The 21,051-nt window shown below is 48.3% G+C and overlaps 1 protein-coding gene across 15 annotated transcripts in view; it reads right to left on the bottom strand.

The window, feature by feature from the left end:
• The window catches only part of SLC39A14 (solute carrier family 39 member 14), a 71,026-nt gene that overhangs the window by 11,888 nt on the left and 38,087 nt on the right, over positions 1-21,051 (bottom strand). For 7 of the 15 annotated variants that reach the window (XM_001106660.5, XM_077943176.1, XM_077943171.1 and 4 more), the window contains 8 exons: positions 20,057-20,335; positions 16,462-16,648; positions 12,762-12,931; positions 10,085-10,207; positions 9,027-9,215; positions 8,704-8,911; positions 7,132-7,316; positions 1,674-4,779 (listed from right to left, as the gene is read on the bottom strand). In XM_001106660.5, coding sequence (XP_001106660.2) covers positions 4,633-4,779; positions 7,132-7,316; positions 8,704-8,911; positions 9,027-9,215; positions 10,085-10,207; positions 12,762-12,931; positions 16,462-16,648; positions 20,057-20,320 — 1,473 coding nt within the window. In that variant the 5' untranslated portion in view covers positions 20,321-20,335 and the 3' untranslated portion in view covers positions 1,674-4,632. Of the gene's footprint in view, positions 1-1,673; positions 4,780-7,131; positions 7,317-8,703; positions 8,912-9,026; positions 9,216-10,084; positions 10,208-12,761; positions 12,932-14,836; positions 15,007-16,461; positions 16,649-20,056; positions 20,361-21,051 lie in introns of those variants that run through there. The other 8 variants (XM_077943177.1, XM_015144948.3, XM_015144946.3 and 5 more) reach the window with 5 other exon arrangements.

Genomic DNA, 21,051 nt, shown 5'->3' with positions numbered 1-21,051 from the left:
TTTGGTATGCAAAGAATAGCAATTACAATGCAAGTCCTGTAACTGAGGTATGCAGAGACAGACTCCTGGAAAGGCAGGAGGGACTGCAGGCAGAAAAGGACTCGAGGTATCAGGAGCTGAAGGGCAGAGTGAATGTCATTTTGACAGCAAATGGCGTAGTAGTGAGGTAATGCAAATTAAATGACCAACACGAGCCACTTCATATATTATTCTTGTTTTAACAAAGGAAGGAGTAACAGGCATTTGGAAATCTCTAATGGAGGTAGTCATAAGATTGAACCAACTTTTTTTTAAAATCTTACTAGTCATTTCTGTTGTTGAAGAAAAACAGATCCCTGACCCTACAACTACATTGGAAGGAGAATAATTTTAGCATTTTAAGTCTCATTGGCAGAGGACTTTTCCCTGTAAGATATAGAAATGTGGCTGAAACAAACTAAGCACACATTACAAGTTTCAAGTTTATATAAGATAAAACAGGGTGATAGAAAAGTCTTCTTGGAAACACCACAATTCTTTGATCATGCAACAGTGAGATCACAGCCTCCGAAAGAGATAAACTAACCGATTTTGGCCAGGCTTGGTGATTTGCGCCTATAATTCCAGACTTTGGGAGGCCAAGAGTTCAAGGCTAGCTTGGGCAACATAGCAAGATGTTTCTATAAAAAAAAAAAAAAATTTAAAAATCAGTCAGTCATGGTGGTAGGCACCTCTAGTCCCAGCTACTCAAAAGGTTAAGGTGGTAAGATTGCTTGAGCCTGGTAGTTCAAACTCACTCTCTCTCTTTAGATAGATATAAAACTATATATATAGATACAGAGTTATCTATCTATCTATACAGGAAGATAGATATATCTAGAGAGAGAGAGAGAAACCAATTAGGTTTAAAGTGAGTATAGGCCAGGCACGGTGGCTCATGCCTGTAACCCAGCATCTTGGGAGGCTGAGGCAGGCTGATCACCTGAAGTCAGGAGTTCTAAGACCAGCCTGGCCAACATGGCACAACCCCGTCTCTACTAAAAATTCAAAAATTAGCTGGGCATGGTACCGCATGCCTGTAGTCCCAGCTACTTAGGAGGCTGAGGAATGAGAATTGCTTGAACCCGGGAAGCGGAGGTTGTAATGAACCGAGATCGTGCCACTGCACTCCAGCCTGGGTGACAGAGTGAGACCCTTTCTCAAAAAAAGAAAAGAGAGTATAAAAGTTTCCTTCTTGGCCTGGCACAATGACTCACGCCTGTAATCCCAAAACTTTGGGAGGCCAAGGTGGGCTGATCACCTGAGGTCAGAAGTTCGAGACCAGCCTGGACAACATGGTGAAACCCCATCTCTACTAAAAATACAAAATTTAGTCAGGAGTGGTGGCGGGCACCTGTAATCCCAGCTACTAGGGAGGCTGAGGCAGAAGAATTGCTTGAACCCGGGAGGCGGAGGTTGCAGTTACCCGAGATCACACCACTGCACTCCAGCCTGGGCGACAAGAGCAAAACTCTGTCTCAAAAAAAACCCCCAAAAACCAAAAACCAAAAACCAGCTCCTTCTAAAATCCCAAATGATGATGAACCAGACCTGGTAAAAACAAAACTTTGTGAGACACCATCGCCACCTTGTGTTCAACAGCCTTCATTACATCCACATTTATTGCAAATGATCACACGTGGGATTCTCAACAATTACAGAATATAGCTTTATTTATAGAATCTTACAAATAAAACATTTACAGTCCACATAAGTTAATTTTCCTTTCTAATTTCTTCTCATAACACCTGAGTTATTTTAAAAAAATACTGTGATGGAATTGCAGAACTGTAAAGGGAAATATGAACAATAAAATCCTAACCTCTCTTGTAGAAATCAGACTTTTTTTTGAAGCAGATGCCCAGCATATTGCCATCTCTTTGGAAGAGGACTTACTATAATCAGATCTTACGCTACCCAAACAGGGAAGCTGCCTTTTTAAAACCCAAGGTTAAGGACCAGTGAAGAATCGCTCCCATTTGACACTAGACACAAAATACCTTTGGGGGCAAAGACAGGGGCAAGCTGCGCGCCAGTGGTGAGGTGAGAAGGAGCAGAACCCCTGTCCCTGCCTCACTGTTCCTGCACGTGACATACACTTTCCTTGCTAATTTATTAATAGGAGCTGGTGCATGTGGAAAACAAGGTTGAAGCTGCTAATGCCAGGGGTGAAAAAGTCCTCCCACTGACTTGCTACTCCTTAGACTTCTAATATGTACAAATGCTTGAAACAGCAAATTCAACACCTAAAAATCGAAAGAAATCACCAGTTTTTGGGGCAAAGCTGTTGCCACAATCAGTGGCAACTCAAGTCAGACGATGTGAGCGCACCCCTCCCAAGCTCCGACTAGGACTGACCTCTGCGCCAATGACAGTTTAAAGAGGATTTCCCTTTGAGGCAGCTGTCTATGGAAGGAAATTCCTTAAGGTAATATAGGTGTGCATAAAAAGGGAAAAAAAAACCCTATTTCATATTTCAATTTGTTAAACATTATAGTTTTGAGCTCCTCTCCTAAACTAGAAATCCACTAACTCTATATTCTACTCCAAGACAAAGGGTATTATGTTTAAGGAATGACAGGATCTATTGGGAATGCTAAAATTATAAATTTAATACATCAATGCAAGTTAGGTTAAAGCAAAATCTTCCAGAGTCTTCAACTTTGAGTTATTTTCTGCTAGCTCCTGAAAGCAGCTTGAGAAGAATAAAACAGAAAAGACGAAGAACCATTTTAAAACAACAATAATAATGACAATATAAAAAGTTAGATTCCGACATTCAAGGAATTGGTTCTTTGGTAAAACTGGACCATAATCTTACCAGGAAATCAGTCCTGATATTTAATCTAGAATCTCCATCACTGAAATTCTCCCTCTTCAGCGTATTCTCAAATGTACCAAAGCCAACAGGCAAGATAAAAACAAAACTAAAAAAAAGAATCACCAGCAGTTTTCCTGCTCATGTTCTTTTCAAGAATATTCCTGGTTTGAGAGATGTCTCCCAAGAAGAGAAAACAAAATGGATGCTGCTTGTGATTACTGAGAGTGGACAGTTTTTCTATGTAAGAGAAAAGCTCAGGCATTGGTAGTGAACCAGTACTCCTGTCAGCCATGCACATGAATCAGTTTGCAAACATGGCCCCTGGGCTCCAACTGTGGGCACCACTAAGAAAGGCTTCTGGAGAGACAGGCTCCCCAAAGTGGCTAAAGAATCTCACATTATCAATATGATAATAATAAATCAATTCACCTAGTGAACCTGGAGATGAGCTCCCCTTGAAGCCAGAGCTCGGAGGCAAGGGCTCCACAGTGCCTGAGGCTGGCCGACAGTTTTGCAGACAAGTATCTCCATCCATTTTCTGGAGAGAGTTAGAGCAATTCATATTCAATTCAATACAGGATTCGACTTTTTTGCAAGGAAGCAGTAACCTAGACGGGTCATTGAAAACCCATCTGCAACAGAATCATTAGGCCCGCCATTCAGCAAACATCTGCGATGCCCTAAGTGAAGTTTGTGACCTTATGTTTCAGAGACCCCCTATTAGTCATGCTTTGATTTATGGAAGCAGTAAATCCTAAATTTTGCCTGCACTGATTCCATTTCTGATTATCCTTGTCTAAGTAGAGCATAAATGGCACCCCAGTTCTACAACTCAGCTTGCCACTCTGCAGACGTCTCACCTAGCGGGGAGGATAGTTTGTGCAGTCTCCCCTCTAACACACAGGTCTCAAATGTGCTCAGAATGTGCTTCTAGGGAGGCAGCTACAAAGTCTCTTAGAAGATGGCAGTGGGGAAGAGGAGGTAAAAATCACAGCCAAACCAACTGTTTTCTTGCAGACAGCCTGAGCCTCCATTCTGTCAGTTGTTCACCTGAAAGAGGGGGTCCAGGCAGCCACACCGCCACGTTAGCTCACTTGGACAGCCATGAAACACCAGGTGCTGTTACAAAATCAATACCCAGCATCTCAGTAGGAACAAGTGAGCGTCCTGACAAGACACACAACAGCGGTTCGACTTCCTCTCCCATTCAGGATGAGCCCTGCCTCGCTTCTCACCCTGCTCCTGTGTTCTGACTTCAGGTTCTCTTTGAAAGAAGTAATAGGCAATTAAACAGACTTTGAAAAAATGGGAAGGCTTCCTGTCTCCTGTCTCTTCTGTTGGCCAGCTGGAGGTCCAAGGTGCCCAGTGAGAGTCATGGGCCCTACACTATGGAATCAACTCTTGATATTTCTAGCCAAGTTCTAACCACTGGCTCTAGTTTTGCATTGTTGGGTAAAGGATTCAAAACCTGGCAGCACTGGTTCCAAGAGGAGGCCAAGGTAATCAGAGAAAAATGTCAGGCTTGTCTTGTAAGCTAGATTCAGGTTCCAGAGTCACTGAGAGAAAAGGTGAGAAGAGGGCAAGAGGCACTAGCGAGAGACTGGTTACCAGAGCAGCTTATTCCTAGGATAGAGCATTTTACAAATGGCTGACATTTGAACGCAGGAATACGGTCTGTGTCAGTTTTTCATAGAACGGTCTCTTCCGTGGTGCATTGTGGATGGTGAGTCCTCCGGCTGGCGATCGGGCAGCCCAGGGCCCGACTTCCAGTCCTACAGGCTCTTGGCAGGGCCCTACCCGATCTGGATCTGTCCTGAATACATGGTGAGGACCACCATGATGGTGAATCCAGTCAGGAGGCCCAGGTTCTGGATGACAAACGGAATCAAGATGCTGCCCTTCCTTTCATCCTCTTGACAGACCTCATTCATCTCAGGGAACTGGGAAAGAAGCAAGAAACAACACAGCTGCAATTCCTTGCTTAATCTTGTAAGTCCAGGGCAATTCAGTGATGGAGATATAGATCAGGTTGGTTGACAAAGAAAATTAACAGGGCCGGGTGCAGTGGTTCACCAGGTCAGGAGTTCGAGACCAGCCTCACCAACATGGTGAAACCCTGTCTCTACTAAAAATATAAAAATTAGCTGGGCGTGGTGGCGCAGGCCTGCAGTCCCAGCTACTTGGGAGGCTGAGGCAGGAGAATTGCTTGAACCCGGAAGACAGAGGCTGTAGTGAGTGGAGATCACGCCACTGCATTCTTGCCTGGGCAACAGAGCGAGACTCCGTCTCAAAAACAAAACAAAACAAAACAAAAAAAAGAAAATTAACAATAGCAGGTACCACGTCTTTACAACTATCTAGGTAAAACAAAGTACTCAACCTGTATGTGGCTCTGGATGAGTTTAGAGGCTGGCTAAAAATAAATATACTCTGATAAAAAAAAATAAACTTTTTATTATAGACTCCCCCCCACCCCGTTTTTGAGACAGGGTCTTGCTCTGTTGCCCAGGCTCGAGTGCAGTGGTGCGATCATAGCTCACTGCAGCCTCGAACTCCTGGGCTCGAGCAATCGTCCCACTTCAGCCTCCTGAGTAGCTCCACAGGTGTCTGCCACCATGCCTGGCCTTATTGTGGACTTTAAATACTTGAAGAGGTCTTTTTGTTACCAAGATGTTATTAACAGGCTAGACACAGTGGCTCACACCTATAATCCCAGCACTTTAAGAGGCTGAGATGGGAGGATCCCTTGAGGCCAGAAGTTCAAGACCAGCCTAGGCAACATAGAGACCCCATTCTATAAAAGTTCAAAAAATTAGCTGGGCATGGTGGCTGGAGCCTGTAGTCCTAGCTGCTTGGGAGACGGAGGGAGGAGGATCACTTCAGCTCTGGAGTTCAAGGTTGCAGTGACCTATGGTCATGCGACTGCGCTCCAGGCTGGGTGAGTGACGCTCTGTCTAAAAAAAAATTAGGCTGGGCACAGTGGCTCACATCTGTAATCCCAGTACTTTGGGAGGCCGAGGCGGGCAGATCACAAGGTCAGGAGATCGAGACCATCCTGGCTAACACAGTGAAACCCCGTCTCTACTAAAAATACAAAAAATCAGCTGGGCGTGGTGGCAGGCACCTATAGTCCCAGCTACTCAGGAGGCTGAGTCAGGAGAATGGCGTGAACCTGGGAGGCGGAGCTTGCAGTGAGCCAAGATTGCGCCACGGTACTCCAGCCTGGGTGACAGAGCGAGACTCCATTTCAAAAAAAAAAAAAAAAATTAAAAATTAAAAATTAAAGAAAAAGACATGTCCAATGCATTGAGATAAAAAAAGAAACAAACCAAAGTATTGCCATTATTGTTTCAGGGGCAGTTTTCTTTCCTTCCTTCTGTCTCTTATCTATACACAGCTATTCCATAATAAGTAATAAAGGCCATAGATTGATTATCATCATTTTCTTTAATGACATATGCAAACAAAAACATAAACTTTTCCTCCTTTAAAATCTAATGCCCTCTTAAAAACCACTGAATGGCAGGTACACCTTAAACAGACAAACTCTGTGGTGTGTGAAAGAAAGCTAAGAAAGCTGTTATTAAAAACAAACTATCAGCCGTGTGCAGTGGTTCATGCCTGTAATCCCAGCACTTTGGAGAGGCCGAGGCGGGTGGATCACCTAAGGTTGGGAGTTCGAGACTAGACTGGCCAATATGGTGAAACCCCATCTCTACTAAAAATACAACAATTAGCCAGGCGTGGTGGCGCACGTCTATAATCCCAGCTACTCAGGAGGCTGAGGCAGGCGAATCACTTGAACCCAGGAGGCAGAGGTTGCAGTGAGCTGAGATCACACCACTGCACTCCAGCCTGGGAGACAGAGTGAGACTCCGTCTCAAAAAATAAAAATAGGCCGGGCGCGGTGGCTCAAGCCTGTAATCCCAGCACTTTGGGAGGCCGAGACGGGCGGATCACGAGGTCAGGAGATCGAGACCATCCTGGCTAACACGGTGAAACCCCGTCTCTACTAAAAATACAAAAAACTAGCCGGGCGAGGTGGCGGGCGCCTGTAGTCCCAGCTACTCCGGAGGCTGAGGCAGGAGAATGGCGTGAACCCGGGAGGCGGAGCTTGCAGTGAGCTGATATCCGGCTACTGCACTCCAGCCTGAGCGACAAAGCGAGACTCCGTCTCAAAAAAAAAAAAAAAAATAAAATAAAATAAAATAAAATAAAAATAAAAATAAAAAAACTACCTACCTAACGCCCCCATAGTTGCCCTCCCATCCAATGAACTGTGGAATACTTACCATATCAGCCAGAGAAATATACAAGAACATTCCTCCAGCCAGCGCAAAAATCCAGTTGGCAGAGAAGTGGCTGCCGGCCAGGATGCCAAAGGCCAGACCCAGGTAGCAGCAGCAGGCAGAAAGGAAGTTGAAGAAGAGAGCCTGTTGGATGCTCATCCCAGCGTTGAGCAGGATGACAAAGTCTCCTACAGCAGGGAGAACGAAAAGGGGAGGGACGATGAAAGAAGAGTCAGATGGACATGGTGACACACACTTGTCATCCCAGCTATTCGGGAGGCTCAGGTGGGAGGATCGCTTGAGCTCAGGAGTTTGACTCCAGCCTGGCAACAGAGCGAGAGCCAGTCATACAAGGTCTTGGGAGACAGCGTGCACTGATGACATCAGACTGCTAAAAGTGTGGGTGAAAAAAATCAAGACAGCCCTAGACTCAAGACTGAGGGAACAAGACAGGCCCTTGAACTTTCTGTTCAAGACCTGTCTCCATTTGCCAAACTGGCCGTATACCCAGCCTAGAGGCTGAAAATCTTTCCCAGGATTTTAAAAATAGATGACCAGCTGGCACTGGCCTCCTCATTTCTCTCTGGATTCATGGTGAAACAGAAGGAACCCCCTTCCTCACGACTACCATGGAAACAAAATCAAGACTGTGAGAAATGAAGTGTCGAGACTGCGAGAAGTTAAGTGATTTGCCCAAAGTCACAAGTCAATATATGGCAAAGCCAGAACTTGACCCTAAGTTGTCCCTAAAGCCTCTGGAGTAATTACTGGCTTTTTATACTCTCCCTCTGATCAAACTAAGCCCCTCCTACCCCCTGGTTCATCCACCTGCCAGGCACCTGAGCTTTTGGAAGATTAACAGGCTAGAAGAGAGAGCCTTTACTGAGTGCTCAGAATAGCACCTGGCACATGGGAAGTCCCTCTCACCCTTTGCTTTCCTTTAATCCTCACTATCATTCTAAACCCGCCTCCCGTGTTCAATTCTTATTAACCCCACTGTATATGTGAGAACTGAGCCACTGCATACGGGGCTAACAGGAAACAAACACCCCTATAAAAACCCCATCATTTTAAATTATCTATTTAATTGTTAAGAAATGGTGATTAGGCCAGGTGCGGTGGCTCATGCCTGTAATCCCAGCACTTTGGGAGGCGGAGGTGGGTGGATCACGAGGTCAGGAGCTCAAGACCAGCCTGGCCAACACAGTGAAACCCCATCTCTACTAAAAATACAAAAAAAAAAAAAAAAAAAAATTAGCCAGGCGTGGTGGCGGGTGCCTGTAATCCCAGCTACTTGGGAGGCTGAGGCAGGAGAATCGCTTGAACCCGGGAGGTGGAGCTTGCAGTGAGCAGAGATCGTGCCACTGCACTCCAGCCTGGGTGACAGTGCGACACTCCGTCTCAAAAAAAAAAAAAAAGAAACAGTGATTAGGGTCCATGAAGCTTTGGGAGCATGTTAATCAGCTACAATAAGCACTGTGAAGACAGGGAGACGGGAGCAAGGAACCAGCCACAGGAAGGGAGCCTGTACCACCACCCGAGGGAGCACCAGTGGAACGGGGGACGCACACTTACCCAGCTCATGTGGGAACTCCTCACAGAGGATGGCCACCGAGGTGCTGATGCCTTGGAAAACCGACACAGTGAAGGAAGCACCAATGGCCAGGCCGTCGATGAAATTGTGGAGGCCGTCGCTCAGAGTGATCATCCAGGCCAGAGTGCCGATGTCAGAGTAGCGGACACCTTTCAGCCAGTAGCAAGCACTCTGGGAAGCCTGCAGGTCCTAGGAGAAAGCACACCCACGGGGCCAGCAGAGTCAAAGGCTGGACCGCGTGCCCTCAAGGTAAGCCTGACTCGACCTCTTAGAGGCTCCACCAAGCAGCTGGTGGCCCACTGACCTGCACAGAGAGCGAGCCCACAATGACCTTCTCGTCCACCACGGGCGCCTTGCCGTCCAGCTCGCTGTTGCAGTGCTGAGGAATCATGTGGTCCAGGTCCCCGTTCTGCAGCTTCTCCATCACCCCCTCTTCCTGGTCCTTCTTGGAGGGAAGTGTCTCAGAGGCATAATGGCTGTGTCCGTGATGATGCTGGAGGGGTGACAGGGAGGAATCAGCATGACATTCACCAAAACCACAAACCTGACTGAGCACATGCTCCAAGGAGGCGCTTCACACACTGGAAGACCTCAGCCCGACCATCAAAGAGGACACAAGCAGGTCACGCGCCCAGAAACGTAGCAAAAGCTGTTATATAAAGCCATGGTTGGGCACGGTGGCTCACACCTGTAATCCCAGCACAGTGGGAGGCCGAGGTGGGAGGACTGCTTGAGCTGAGGAGTTTGAGAGCAGCCTGGGCAACGAAGCGAGACCCTGTTTCTAATATCTATATATAAAGCCGCACCGAGTGCGAGGGACCTGGTGTCAGACAGATGTCAAAGCTGCCTCCTTGGGGTACATGCTTATTCCAGCAAGGCAGCCACTGCTCAAATATTTAGAGCTCCTCTTTTGCAATGGCTAATCTCACTCAATTCGGCAGCTATTTAGGGAATAACTGCGTGCCAGCCACTAAAGATATCTTTTTGAAACTGTACTATAATAGTCCTGTTTCTCTGCAGCCTCATACTTCATACAGAATGAATGCATGTTATCAAGCTCTTCTCCCCATCCTGTAAAGCTACCAATATATTAAGAAAATCATCTAGAACAAAACAAAGGCGATAAACTACTGCTTAGTAGAAGGCACCCTGGCCAGATCTAGTTTCTGGTCTGGCCTCACTTCTGGCCAAATACCCTCAGGAGGGGAAATGGGATTGTCTCCTCAAGAAATTCAAGTTTCATGAAATTGGTGATATTGGGCTAAGACCGTCACCACCACCACCACCACCACAATACATCGACATTTTTTGAGATGGGTGCTTTCCCTAGAAGAGCTTTCTTCAACAACAGTTGAGCCTCACCTCATTTTTCTGCTTAAGAAGAATCTTCAAGATCTTCTCTGTGAAAAAGAAAAGATAAAAGCCCCCAAACACCACGGCAGACTTGGAGACATAATAATCTTCCAGAGGGTTGAAACCAAAAGCCTGTGGACCCAGGAAAAGAAAATGAGTTTTAAAGAAAATAAAGCATCTTTACTGGTCTTATCTCTTAACTACTTCCTTGACTCTAGGAAAGGAGAGAGGCATACTGGAGTAACTCTGCCATCTACCCATCCTCTTTCCAGCAAAAACCTAGTCCTTGGTGTTTCCCTGATGTGACAACAGTAAACCTGCCAGGTTCTTCTCAAGCTTATTTGCTGATGCAAATATCTGATCATCTGTAGAATTTTAATCCCAGAAAGAGAAATCTCCAATATGGTTTTCCACTTTTGATTTCTCTTGGTGCTTGGCTATGAAGGCATTCACTGCCAGCAGATTTCATACTGAAGGAGCAGACACTTGTATTTATTTTCATCTTATCTAGTGTTCCTGGCTGACCTGCCTGTAAACACAAAAGGAGATGGCGTAATTATACTTTCTAAAACAGGAAACCCATTTCCCAGTTAAATAATAAGAACTGCAGCATCTTCCTGACCGCAGACTCCCCCGTGACCACAGAACCAAGAAAGCGGACTGTGTTATTGCGAGCGTCAATTTTTGGGTTTTGTTTTGAGTGCTTTCTGAAATTGTCACTTATCAAAGAGGGAGGGGAGAATCCACTGGGAAGAGGACAGAAGGAGAAATCAAGAGAATTCTGTCCTAGGTTACGCTCCTGATTTATGGTGGGTTCTTGTGAATATGTTTAATGGCCTGCCCGGGCACGGTGGCTCGTGCACTTTAGAGGACTGAGGTGGGTGGATCACTTGAGGCCAGGAGTTTTGAGGTCAACCTGGCCAACATGGCGAAACCCCATCTCTACTAAAAAAGTGCAAAAATTACCTGGGCCTGGTGGTGTACTTATAATCCCAGCTACTAGGGAGGCTGAGGCAGGAGAATGGCTTGAACCCAGAAAGCAGAGATCACAGTGAGCCGAGATCGCACCACTGCACTCCAGCCTGGGTGACAGAGTGAGACTCTGTCTCAAAAACAAAAACAAAAAGTATGTAACGACTTGCTCCTATTTTATTTTTAAAAATTTTTGTGGGTACATGGGAGGTATATATATTTACAGAGCTGTTCCTCTGTTTTCTGATCGGAAACGGGCCTTGAATAAACTCCAGCCCTCTCATGAATTGGTCCAAAATAAAAGTTGATCCCAACTTCAAGGAACTCTGGGCTGTTTGTTGCCTTTCTGTTTTAAAGAGGCCAAATCCAGTCATTACCCTCCAGGGAAACAACACTTTATGTTTACTTTCCAGGGGAGTCAAATCATCTTGGGGGAAAAGTGAAGTGAAAACAGGCAACTAACACCTCGCTGCAAAAAGCCACAAAGGATGGTGAATGCAGAACCACAAGCTGAGCTTCAGAAATCCCAAAAGCTGGGTTCTCGGCTCAGGGATACGCACTCTGGTGCAGGTCAGATTCCAATGGGGTGAAACGTTACTTGTTTATCGATGCCATGGATTTAATCTAAGGATCCACTAGGAGGGAGCCAACTGACATTTTACAAAACACCAAGTGTCGTAAGAGGCACATGCAGTCATCTCTGCTTCAACTGAGGTGCTGTCCAGGCTTGCGAGACCACCCACAGGGAGACATCCTGTGCTTATTGTAATTAATGGGTCTGCTGAGGGGATTACACCAAATTAGATGAACCATCAGTGCCTTCTTTTGTGGCAAGTTTTCTCATGAACTTATTAGGCAAAGGTACCGTCAAGGTATATAAAACCAGACAGTGTTTGACTTGCATTGCCTTTGCCCCAAAACTCTCTATGGACAATCTTTTTACTGAGACCTATGGGTTCTGATGATATAGGGGTTGGTTTGTTTTGAGACAGAGTCTTACTCTGTCACCCAGGCTGGAGTGCAGTGGTGTGATCTCGGGTCACTGCAACCTCCATCTCCTGGGTTCAAGTGATTCTTGTGCCTCCCGAATAGCTGGGATTACAGGCGTGCGCCACCATGCCTGGCTAATTTGTGTATTTTTAGTACAGACGGGGTTTCACCATGTTGGCCAGGCTGGTCTTGAACTCCTGACCTCAAATGATCCACCTGCCTCAGCCTCCCAAAGTGCTGAGGAAATAGGCGTGAGCCACTGCGCCCGGCTGATGATGTGTTTTAAACTTCTCTGTACCCAACGCCTCAATCTGAGCACCATAACTGAGCCAGAGTGAGCTCGCTACACTGCATCTTTTCACTCCGCACCAGACTGCACTTTCCGCACCAGGCACTCAGTGCTGCCCACAACACTCGTTCCACCCTCACAGCATCGTCCTGAGGCCGCTCTATTGCTCTCCCCATTTCACATCTGAAGAAACAGAGGCACTGTGAGGTCAGTGGCATGTCTAGGGTTACAGAACCTACTGATAGCAGAGCTGAGATTTGAACCCAGCTCTTCAGCCTATGCTAGGATGCCTCTCCTAGCTCACGCCTAAGTTCTAGCTTCACTTTCCAAAAGGAAAGGGCCTCCAGGTGCCCTCTCTAGGCCTTCCATCCAAACGGAGGTCCTCCCACTGTGCCCGCCGGCGTGCTCCGGGGTGAAGGCCCTGGCTTGCCATACCTCCGGAATGAGCTGGAAGAGGGCGTTGGAGTAGAGGGTTCCAATCGCCAGAGCTATGAAGTAGAGCAGCAGCCTCTTGTAAAAGGTCTTCTTCATGAAGGGCACCACGCTGGCCCCCAGGAGGGAGCAGAGGGAGATGACGGTCACACAGAGGAGACCATATCCCCACACTGCCATGCGGAGGGAGGGCCAGCCCCACCCAGGGCAGGGAGAGAAGGCACGCGCCCCATTGCACAGCAACCACCATTTAGGGGGAAGAAGGTGGAGCAGATAAGGAGGTCGCAAGGAAAAGTTTGGTGGATATGAAAGGAACAAAAAAGAAAAATCAGAGAGAGACAAGTAGGGAGGGAGAGAGAAATAGAAAATTTGTTAGTGATTCAAATCTGATGAAATTTCCTTCAACCAGTTCAGAAGAAAGAGGAATTCAAGGTGGCCTTGGAATCCTGTGACTTCTGCCCCTGTGGCCTGGTGGCCCCAAATCATTCCTGCCAGTGGTGTGACTGGCAGGGCAGGGTGCTGCCTTGTCACACACCCGAGGTGTGCCCAGGCCTATCACAGAGGCTGTCTAGGACAGACTTTGGACTCGAGGGCTCTCTTTATAGGACATACAGGCATGTGGAAAGAGGCTGATCACTGTGCTGCTGCGTTTGCTTCTGCATGTCCATTTCATTTAGCGCAGGGTCAGGTGACACCATGACCACATGGTTTGCTTTGTGCGAGATACAACCAAGCCAGATGTGCAGCGCAGAAGGGATGGAGAACGATTAATGAATGCCCAGAGCCCATAAAATTCAGTGTCTTAACCTATCAACTTCTTTGCTCATTTCCATGTGCTCTGAGAGGGGTTCCAACATAGAGAACAGAGTTCCAGGAACACCTTGTCACAAAAATATTTCCTTGAACATTTCCCAGTGTGACACTCCATCCAGGCCCAAAAGAGGGTAAGACAGAACCGGACCAGGATGAGACACTCCCTGGCAGGCCACAGGGGCAGAGCACACACAATTAACAGTATTTCCATTTTAGTAGGTCACAAGGCACTTCATTTCAAATCTTTAAAAAATTAACGTATTCCATTGCTGGAGCTGAAAAAATAGCCCAAGTTGAGGCCTCCCCTGCAGAGTGTTGTCAGATCCATGCAGAATTTTGAGATGGCACTAAGATGGTTCACATTCAACCAGGAAGAACAGGCCAGGTATAGCATCCCATCTGCTGTCTTTTCTGGATGAGTCTTTTGACTGGGAAAGCCTGGGAAGTGGCTGACATGGGATCTTTGTGAAGGGCAGCGTCCACCACTCCCTAATGGGGTCAACCACGCACCTCCGACAGCAGCATCCCTGCCTGAGCTAAAACAGTGGGCAGACTGTCAACTTGGGTCTTATTTTTACAGCTCCTCTGTGATAACAATTAAACAACAAAATTAACATTTCAAAACAGTCAAGTCAAAGTACCAGGAAGTCAGTCCTTTTAGGAAAAAGTCAAGATGCAAGGTACGAAGGACGGAGAGCCCCTTCTATTTATCTTGTCATTTTAATTTTGCTTGGTCTTAGTCTTTGTTCTGTGTTTGGCTCTCTATGCTAGAAATGATGGCCTGCTCAAAATTAAAGAACACTCGCTTTTTAGGCCAATTCTACGTATCAGTTGGTAACTTCTTTTCCTTCCATCTCATTCCAGATGGATAAGCTCTTAGCGCCCAGACCTGAGTCCTGCCAGGATTTCTCCTTAGAACAGAGCGAGTACTTAGCACCAAAGGCATGGATGGCAGCTGATAGCCGCAGCTTTCCTTTGATGCCCTATGTATGGGGCCTAGGAAGGGAGAGGAGACAGTCAAGTCCCCAGGAGGAGGGAAAATTGGAAGAACCTTGCATCTGACAGCACCTGCAGAGGCCAGAGGAGTGAGACGTGGGCCCTGAGATCCAGAGTTAGAAGTTGTTTGTGGCTTTGATACGAGGGACAGGTTCATTTCTCAGGTGGCAGTCACTGGGTGCCCTGGAGCCCAGGGTAGGGGAGGAATTGATTGGCTCAGCTGCACCGCCCCAGGGAAAGAGGACGCGCACGTTTCTGTTCTACTGCACCTCTGGGATGAGCTGGAATAGCGCATTAGACAGCAGCGTTCCAATGGACAGGGCGATGAAGTAAGTGAGCACACGGCTGAAAAACGCTTTCTCCGTGCAGGGCAGGACGAGGACTCCCAGGAGAGAGGCCAGGTTAATCAGTGAGACACTGAGAAAACCAAAGCCCCACACTGTGGAGGAACAAGAACAGACGAGGGCCTGTATTACTGAGGGTGAGGACATTCCTGCTGCCTAGGGCGGGGCTGTTCTGAATTCAGGTGTGATGGGGGCAGACCGAGATCCACCAGCCCGTCAGTAAACATTTGCTGAGTCCACCTCTCGCCAGATGCTGCGGAGAAGCCTATGGCAACTATCAAAATTGCTGTCCAAAAGAAACACCTTTTCCATGGAGAGACAGATGCGAACAGCATGGAAGCTTAAAAACCATACAAAGTAGGCCAGGCACGGCGGTGCATGCCTGTGATCCCAGCACTTTGGGAGGCTGAGGCAGGTGGATCACCTGAGGTCAGGAGTTCGAGACCAGCCTGACTAACGTGGTGAAACCCCGTCTCTACTAAATACAAAAAATTAGCCAGGCGTGGTGGCACATACCTGAAATCTCAGCTACTCAGGAGGCTGAGGCAGGAGAATCGCTTGAACCCAGGAGGCGCAGGTTGCAGTGAGCTGAGATTGCACCACCGCACTCCAGCCTGGGCAACAAGAACGAAAGTCCGTCTCAAAACAAACAAAAAACAAGAAAAAGCTATATAAGTAAATAATGACAGCAGAAAACAGCGACTTGTAGTAACACAGACAATATATTCCAGGTGCCAAGAGTCAGGCAGCACACATCGGCCCTATGGGCTTAGGGCTATCAGGGTGTACATTCACAGCTCATGGCAATCCCACTGTGGCTGGATCAGGGATACCGGGATAGGGAGGGGAAGAAGGATTCAGGGGCCGAGAGCAGCCTCCGGGAGGTCTTAAAGGTAAAACTATAAAACCAAAGTAGGCCAGGTATGGTGGCTCATACCTGTGACCCAAGCACTTTGGGAGGCCAAGGCAGGAGGATCATTTGAGCCCAGGAGTTTGAGACCAGCCTGGGTAACATAGTGAGACCCCGTCTCTACAAAAAACTTAAAAATTAGCTGGCCATGGCGGTGCACATCTGTAGTCCCAGCTACTCAGGAGGCTGAGGCAGGAGGGTCGCTTTAGGCCAGAAGATCGAGGCTGTAGTGAGCTATGATTGCACCACTGGACTCCAGCCTTGGAGACAGAGCAACATCCTACCTCAAAAAAAAAAAAAAAAAAAAAAAAAAAAAAGATTAAAAAAACCAAAGGGTTGGGCCCCTGTGGTTCAACATAAAACAAAAAGTGGACCAAAAAGGCATCCATAGGCTGCTCAAAAAGTCCAATGCTCTGAACATTCGCCAGCTACAGCCCAGGAGTCTGACAGCGTGCTAGGCCATCCTTGCAAATACAAAAATTATCCATCCAATCATCGTTCCCCCTCCTGACACTGACAGCCTCATCCCGGTCATCACTAGTGAGGCATTCAGTGAAGAGCAGCAGCAGCTCAGCCCGGGAGTCCTTGTGAGCCCAGGGTGAGCTGGGAGATGGGCTCCTGCCTTCCCGGCCTGGCTCACCTTCGACAGCGCTTGGCCGCCCCTCCTCCGTCTGCTCATTCTCCTCATTTTCCTGGTTCTCCGAGGTGCAGGCCCGGGAATCCAGCTGCTGGAGGATGGTGGGGCAGAACTCCTGGAGCTCGCTGCTCCCAATCCGTGACTGCTCGCTGAAATTGTGGGCAGCGAAGAGGTCTCCAGAACTAAAGCACTGAAACACAGGAAGGGCAGGAAGCCGCTTAGACCCCAAAGGTCAGGCCTTGCCCCGCTAAACAGCAACCTACTCAGCCTGCCCAGAGGAAAAAAAGACGATAGAAATGTCCAAATTTCAGGGAATTTGTAGATTCATCTAGTCTAGGGATGAGGGCAAGGTGTTCCCTAAACTTAAAAAACTAGTAACTAATCCTTATGGCTCAGCCAGCCACAAAAGTTACATATCATAAGTACAACTATCGGTAAATGAGTGCCTGAGAAACTTTGAGAATGACAAGATTCCAATCATTGTCACCAAAGTGGCCAGGCATGGTGGCTAACACTGTAATCCCAGCACTTTGGAAGGCCAAGGCAGGAGGATCACTTGAGGACAGAAATTGGAGACCAGCCTGGGCAACATGAAACCCCTTCTTTACAAAAAGTTGAAAAATTAGCAAAGTGTGGTGGCACATACCTGTCGTCTCACCTACCAATGAGGCTGAGGCAGGGGGACTGCTAGAGCCCAGGAGTTGGAGGCTACAGTGAATGAGCTATGATCATGCCACTGCACTCCAGCCTGGGTGACAGAGCAACACCCTCCCTCTAAAAAAAAAAAAAAAAGAAAAAAGAAAAACATTGTCACTAGAGTGTATGGTTTCTAGAAAACACCATTCTGGGGCTGGGTGCAGTGGCTCTCGCCTGTAATCCCAGCACTTTGGGAGGCTGAGATGGGCAAATCATTTGAGGTCAGGAGTTCAAAACCAGCCTGGCCAACATGGTGAAGCCCCATCGCTACTAAAAATACAAAAATTAGCCGGGCATGGTAGCTCACGCCTGTAATCCCAGCTACTCAGGAGGCTGAGGCAGGAGAATCACTTGAAGCCAGGAGGCGGAGGTTGCAGTGAGCCGAGATCACGCCATTGCACTCCAGCCTGGGCAACAGAGCAAGACTTCATCTCTCACACAAAAAAAAAAAAAAAAAAGAAAGAAAGAAAACACCATTCTGTGTGTGTGCCTGAAGATACAAGCTTCGTACCAAATCTGGCTGCACATCACAATAGCCCAGGGCGCTATTATGTTAAAATGCAGGTTCCAGTTACTTCTCTGAAGCTGAAATATCTGAGGGTGGGGCTCTGCCAAAACTGTGGTGCTGCCCGATCAGCCCCACACATCCTCAACCATAGGACCGTAGGACTGCCCTCAGCCTGAAAGACATATATGTTCACAGAGGTTAGGGGAGGGAAACCTGAAGATTCAAAGTGGGCCATGGCCGGCCAGCAGCCATCGCATGCAGTCACCTTGGGAGGTGGCAGGTAAGCGCTTCTCACGAACCGTTCCTGTGAAATCTGCAGCTCCACTTCTAATTATACTGTGTACATCGACATGCCAGGCCTCTTCTGAGTTCGGTCTCACATGGCATATCTCTGAGAGTCAGCCCTCTCGGTGTGCTGCCAAAATAAGTGCCTGGGCCTCTAAGGCTGAGGGCTGGACTCCCGCCACCCCAAGATGCTGCTGCTATCCTGGTGGGTCCTGAGGCTCACGCAGCTGCATCACCCTGCAGGGGCACGGGGGCGAGCTCCTCTCCAGCTCAGGTGTCTGCTGTGCTCAGGTCGTTCTGCATCCACACCACGTGGTTCCCCTGTCCCTTTTTAAAATTTTTTCTTTTTGAGATGGAGTCTCGCTCTGTCACCGGGCTGGAGTGCAGTGGCATAATCGCGGCTCACTGCGACCTCTGTCTCCCGGGTCCAAGTGATTCTCCTGCCTCAGCCTCCCGAGTAGCTGGGATTACAGGTACCCGCCACCAAGCCCAGCTAATTTTTGTATTTTTAGCAGAGACGGAGTTTCACCATGTTGGCCAGGATGGTCTTGCTCTCTTGGCCTCGTGATCCACCTGCCTCGGCCTCCCAAAGTGCTGGGGTTACAGGCATGAGCCATCGCGCCCAGCCACCCCGCCCCGCCTTTTTTTTTTTTTTTTCGCCGAGATGGAGTCTGGCTCTGTCACCCAGGCTGGAGTACAGTGGCGCGATCTTGGCTCACTGAGGCCTCTACCTCCTGGGTTCAAGTGATTCTCTCACCTCAGCCTCTGGAGTAGCTGTGATTACAGGCACCCACCACCACACCTGGCTAATTTTTGTATTTTTAGTAGAGACGGGGTTTCGCCCTGTTGGCCAGGCTAGTCTCGAACTTCTGACCTCAAGTGATCTGCCTGCCTCGGCCTCCCAAAGTGCTGGGATTACAGGCGTGAGCCAGCGCGTCCAGCACCTCCATCCATTTTATCTCCACACTACACTCATCTTTCAAGTGGCAGCTGGAGGACATCCCATGCATGAGCCTTCCCTGATGATTGCAGCACACTCATCTCCCCCTCTCATTTCTGCATCCTACAATTACCGTCCAACCCACAAAATGCAACACTTCATTTCAGCGCCTGCTGACTTTGTCCTCTGTTGGTTGAACTCCCCATCATGATAGTCAACTCCCTAAATATGACTCATTTTTCTCTATTTCTCACAACACCAGCACAGGGAACGAAGTCGATATATAAAGATTTTGCTGTCTGACTTATATTTGGCTGCCACAAATAGCCCCAGAGTCTGATTAGCAGAGATGATATGGAAGAAAGAACACAGAATCCAAAGACCTGGCGTTCTAGCCCTGGTCTCTGCAGGGACTCACTGAGGGACCCTCGGTGTCCTCTCCTATAAAATGCAGATAATCTCACCTGCACCTGCAGGGACTGTGGGCTCACCCGGGATGTAATGGGCTCTGTCAATGGTAAACTCTCTGAGAAATACTGTCCCAGGAGTCATGTTTTCTCAGCATTTCTAAGTCACTCAAGTGCGGTTCTGGGGAAGACCCTGGGGGCGCTGAGAACTGCACTTCCAGGCTGCCTTTTGTTTTGTTTTGAGACAGAGTCTCGCTTTGTTGCCCAAGCTGGAGTGCAATGGCTCGATCTTGGCTCAGTGCAACCTCTACCTCCTGGGTTCCAGTGATTCTCCTGCCTCAGCCTCCTGCATGGCTGGGATCACAGGCACCTGCCCCCATGCCCCGCTAATTCTTGTATTTCTAGTAGAGACAGGGTTTCTCGATGTTGGCCAGGCCGGTCTCGAACCCCTGACCTCAGAAAATCCACCCGCCTTGGCCTTCCAAAGTGCTGGGCTTACAGGCGTGAGCCACCATGCCCGGCCCCAGGCTGCCTTTTGTTAAGGGCTTCAGAACACCTATGCAGGGGGTCAGAAGGTACTGCAGAGACTCAGAATTTGCTGATTCAGACAATGGGGGAAAAAGAATCAGCCTGTCCACTCTATCAGAGACTTGCCTGCCTCATCTTACCTCTGCCACGCTGCCCTGGGCCCAACTAGACAGGGAACCCCGAGAGGCCAGAGACAGGGCTGAGCAGAGCTGCTGGCTTGCAGGGGAGCCTTACCGTGGAGAGGTTCCTGTGTCCCTGCACGTGCTGGGTGACATTACCCCGGCCCACTCCCACATCCAGGTGGTTGAGCAGGGCCTTCAGCTGCTGCAGAGTGAGGCTGTCACCCTCGCCATAGCGATGCATTAGATCCTGCAGGAAGGAGGCAGCGCTGATAGCTGGCGCACCCGGGGACGAAGCGTGCGCCTCAGGGGTGGTTCTCCATAAGCCAAGCAGGGTCAGCAGGAGGCAGCTCTGGAAGGCCGGGTGCAGCAGCTTCATGGTGACTGAATAAGCCTGTGAGAGAAAAAGGCAGATGAAGCTGAGGCCGCTCCCTGTGTGCCGGCAACTGCGCCGGGCCCGTCCGCCACACACTAAACATGGTGAGACTATCCATCGGTCTCTGCCTCTCTGCTCCTTCTTGAATTAGCCTTTGAGAAAAACCGTTCTTGGCCGGGCGCGGTGGCTCAAGCCTGTAATCCCAGCACTTTGGGAGGCCAAGACGGGTGGATCACGAGGTCAGGAGATCGAGACCATCCTTGCTAACACGGTGAAACCCCGTCTCCACTAAAAAATACAAAAAACTAGCCGGGCGAAGTGGCGGGCGCCTGTAGTCCCAGCTACTCGGGAGGCTGAGGCGGGAGAATGGCGTGAACCTGGGAGGCGGAGCTTGCAGTGAGCTGAGATCCGGCCACGGCACTCCAGCCTGGGCGACAGAGCAAGACTCCGTCTCAAAAAAAAAAAAAAAAAAAAAAAGAAAAACCGTTCTTTTGAAGGGACAGAATAAAAACGAATAAAAAGGACAAACTAAACAGGTTTGATTAGATTGAAAAATTAAAAAAAAACAAAACAAAACAGCAATGTGGTTATGATTTTTTTTATTTATTTATTTAGAGACGGAGTTTCACTCATTGCCCAGGCTGCAGTGCAGTGGCGCAATCTTAGCTCACTACAGCCTCTGCCTCCTGGGTTCCAGTGATTCTCAGGCCTCCCGAGTAGCTGGGATTACAGGC

Source organism: Macaca mulatta, chromosome 8, assembly GCF_049350105.2.
Source record: "Macaca mulatta isolate MMU2019108-1 chromosome 8, T2T-MMU8v2.0, whole genome shotgun sequence".
In the NCBI taxonomy this organism is placed as follows: Eukaryota; Metazoa; Chordata; class Mammalia; order Primates; family Cercopithecidae; genus Macaca; species Macaca mulatta.
Note: the sequence above shows the minus strand (reverse complement) of the source record. Positions and strands in the feature narration are given on the sequence as shown.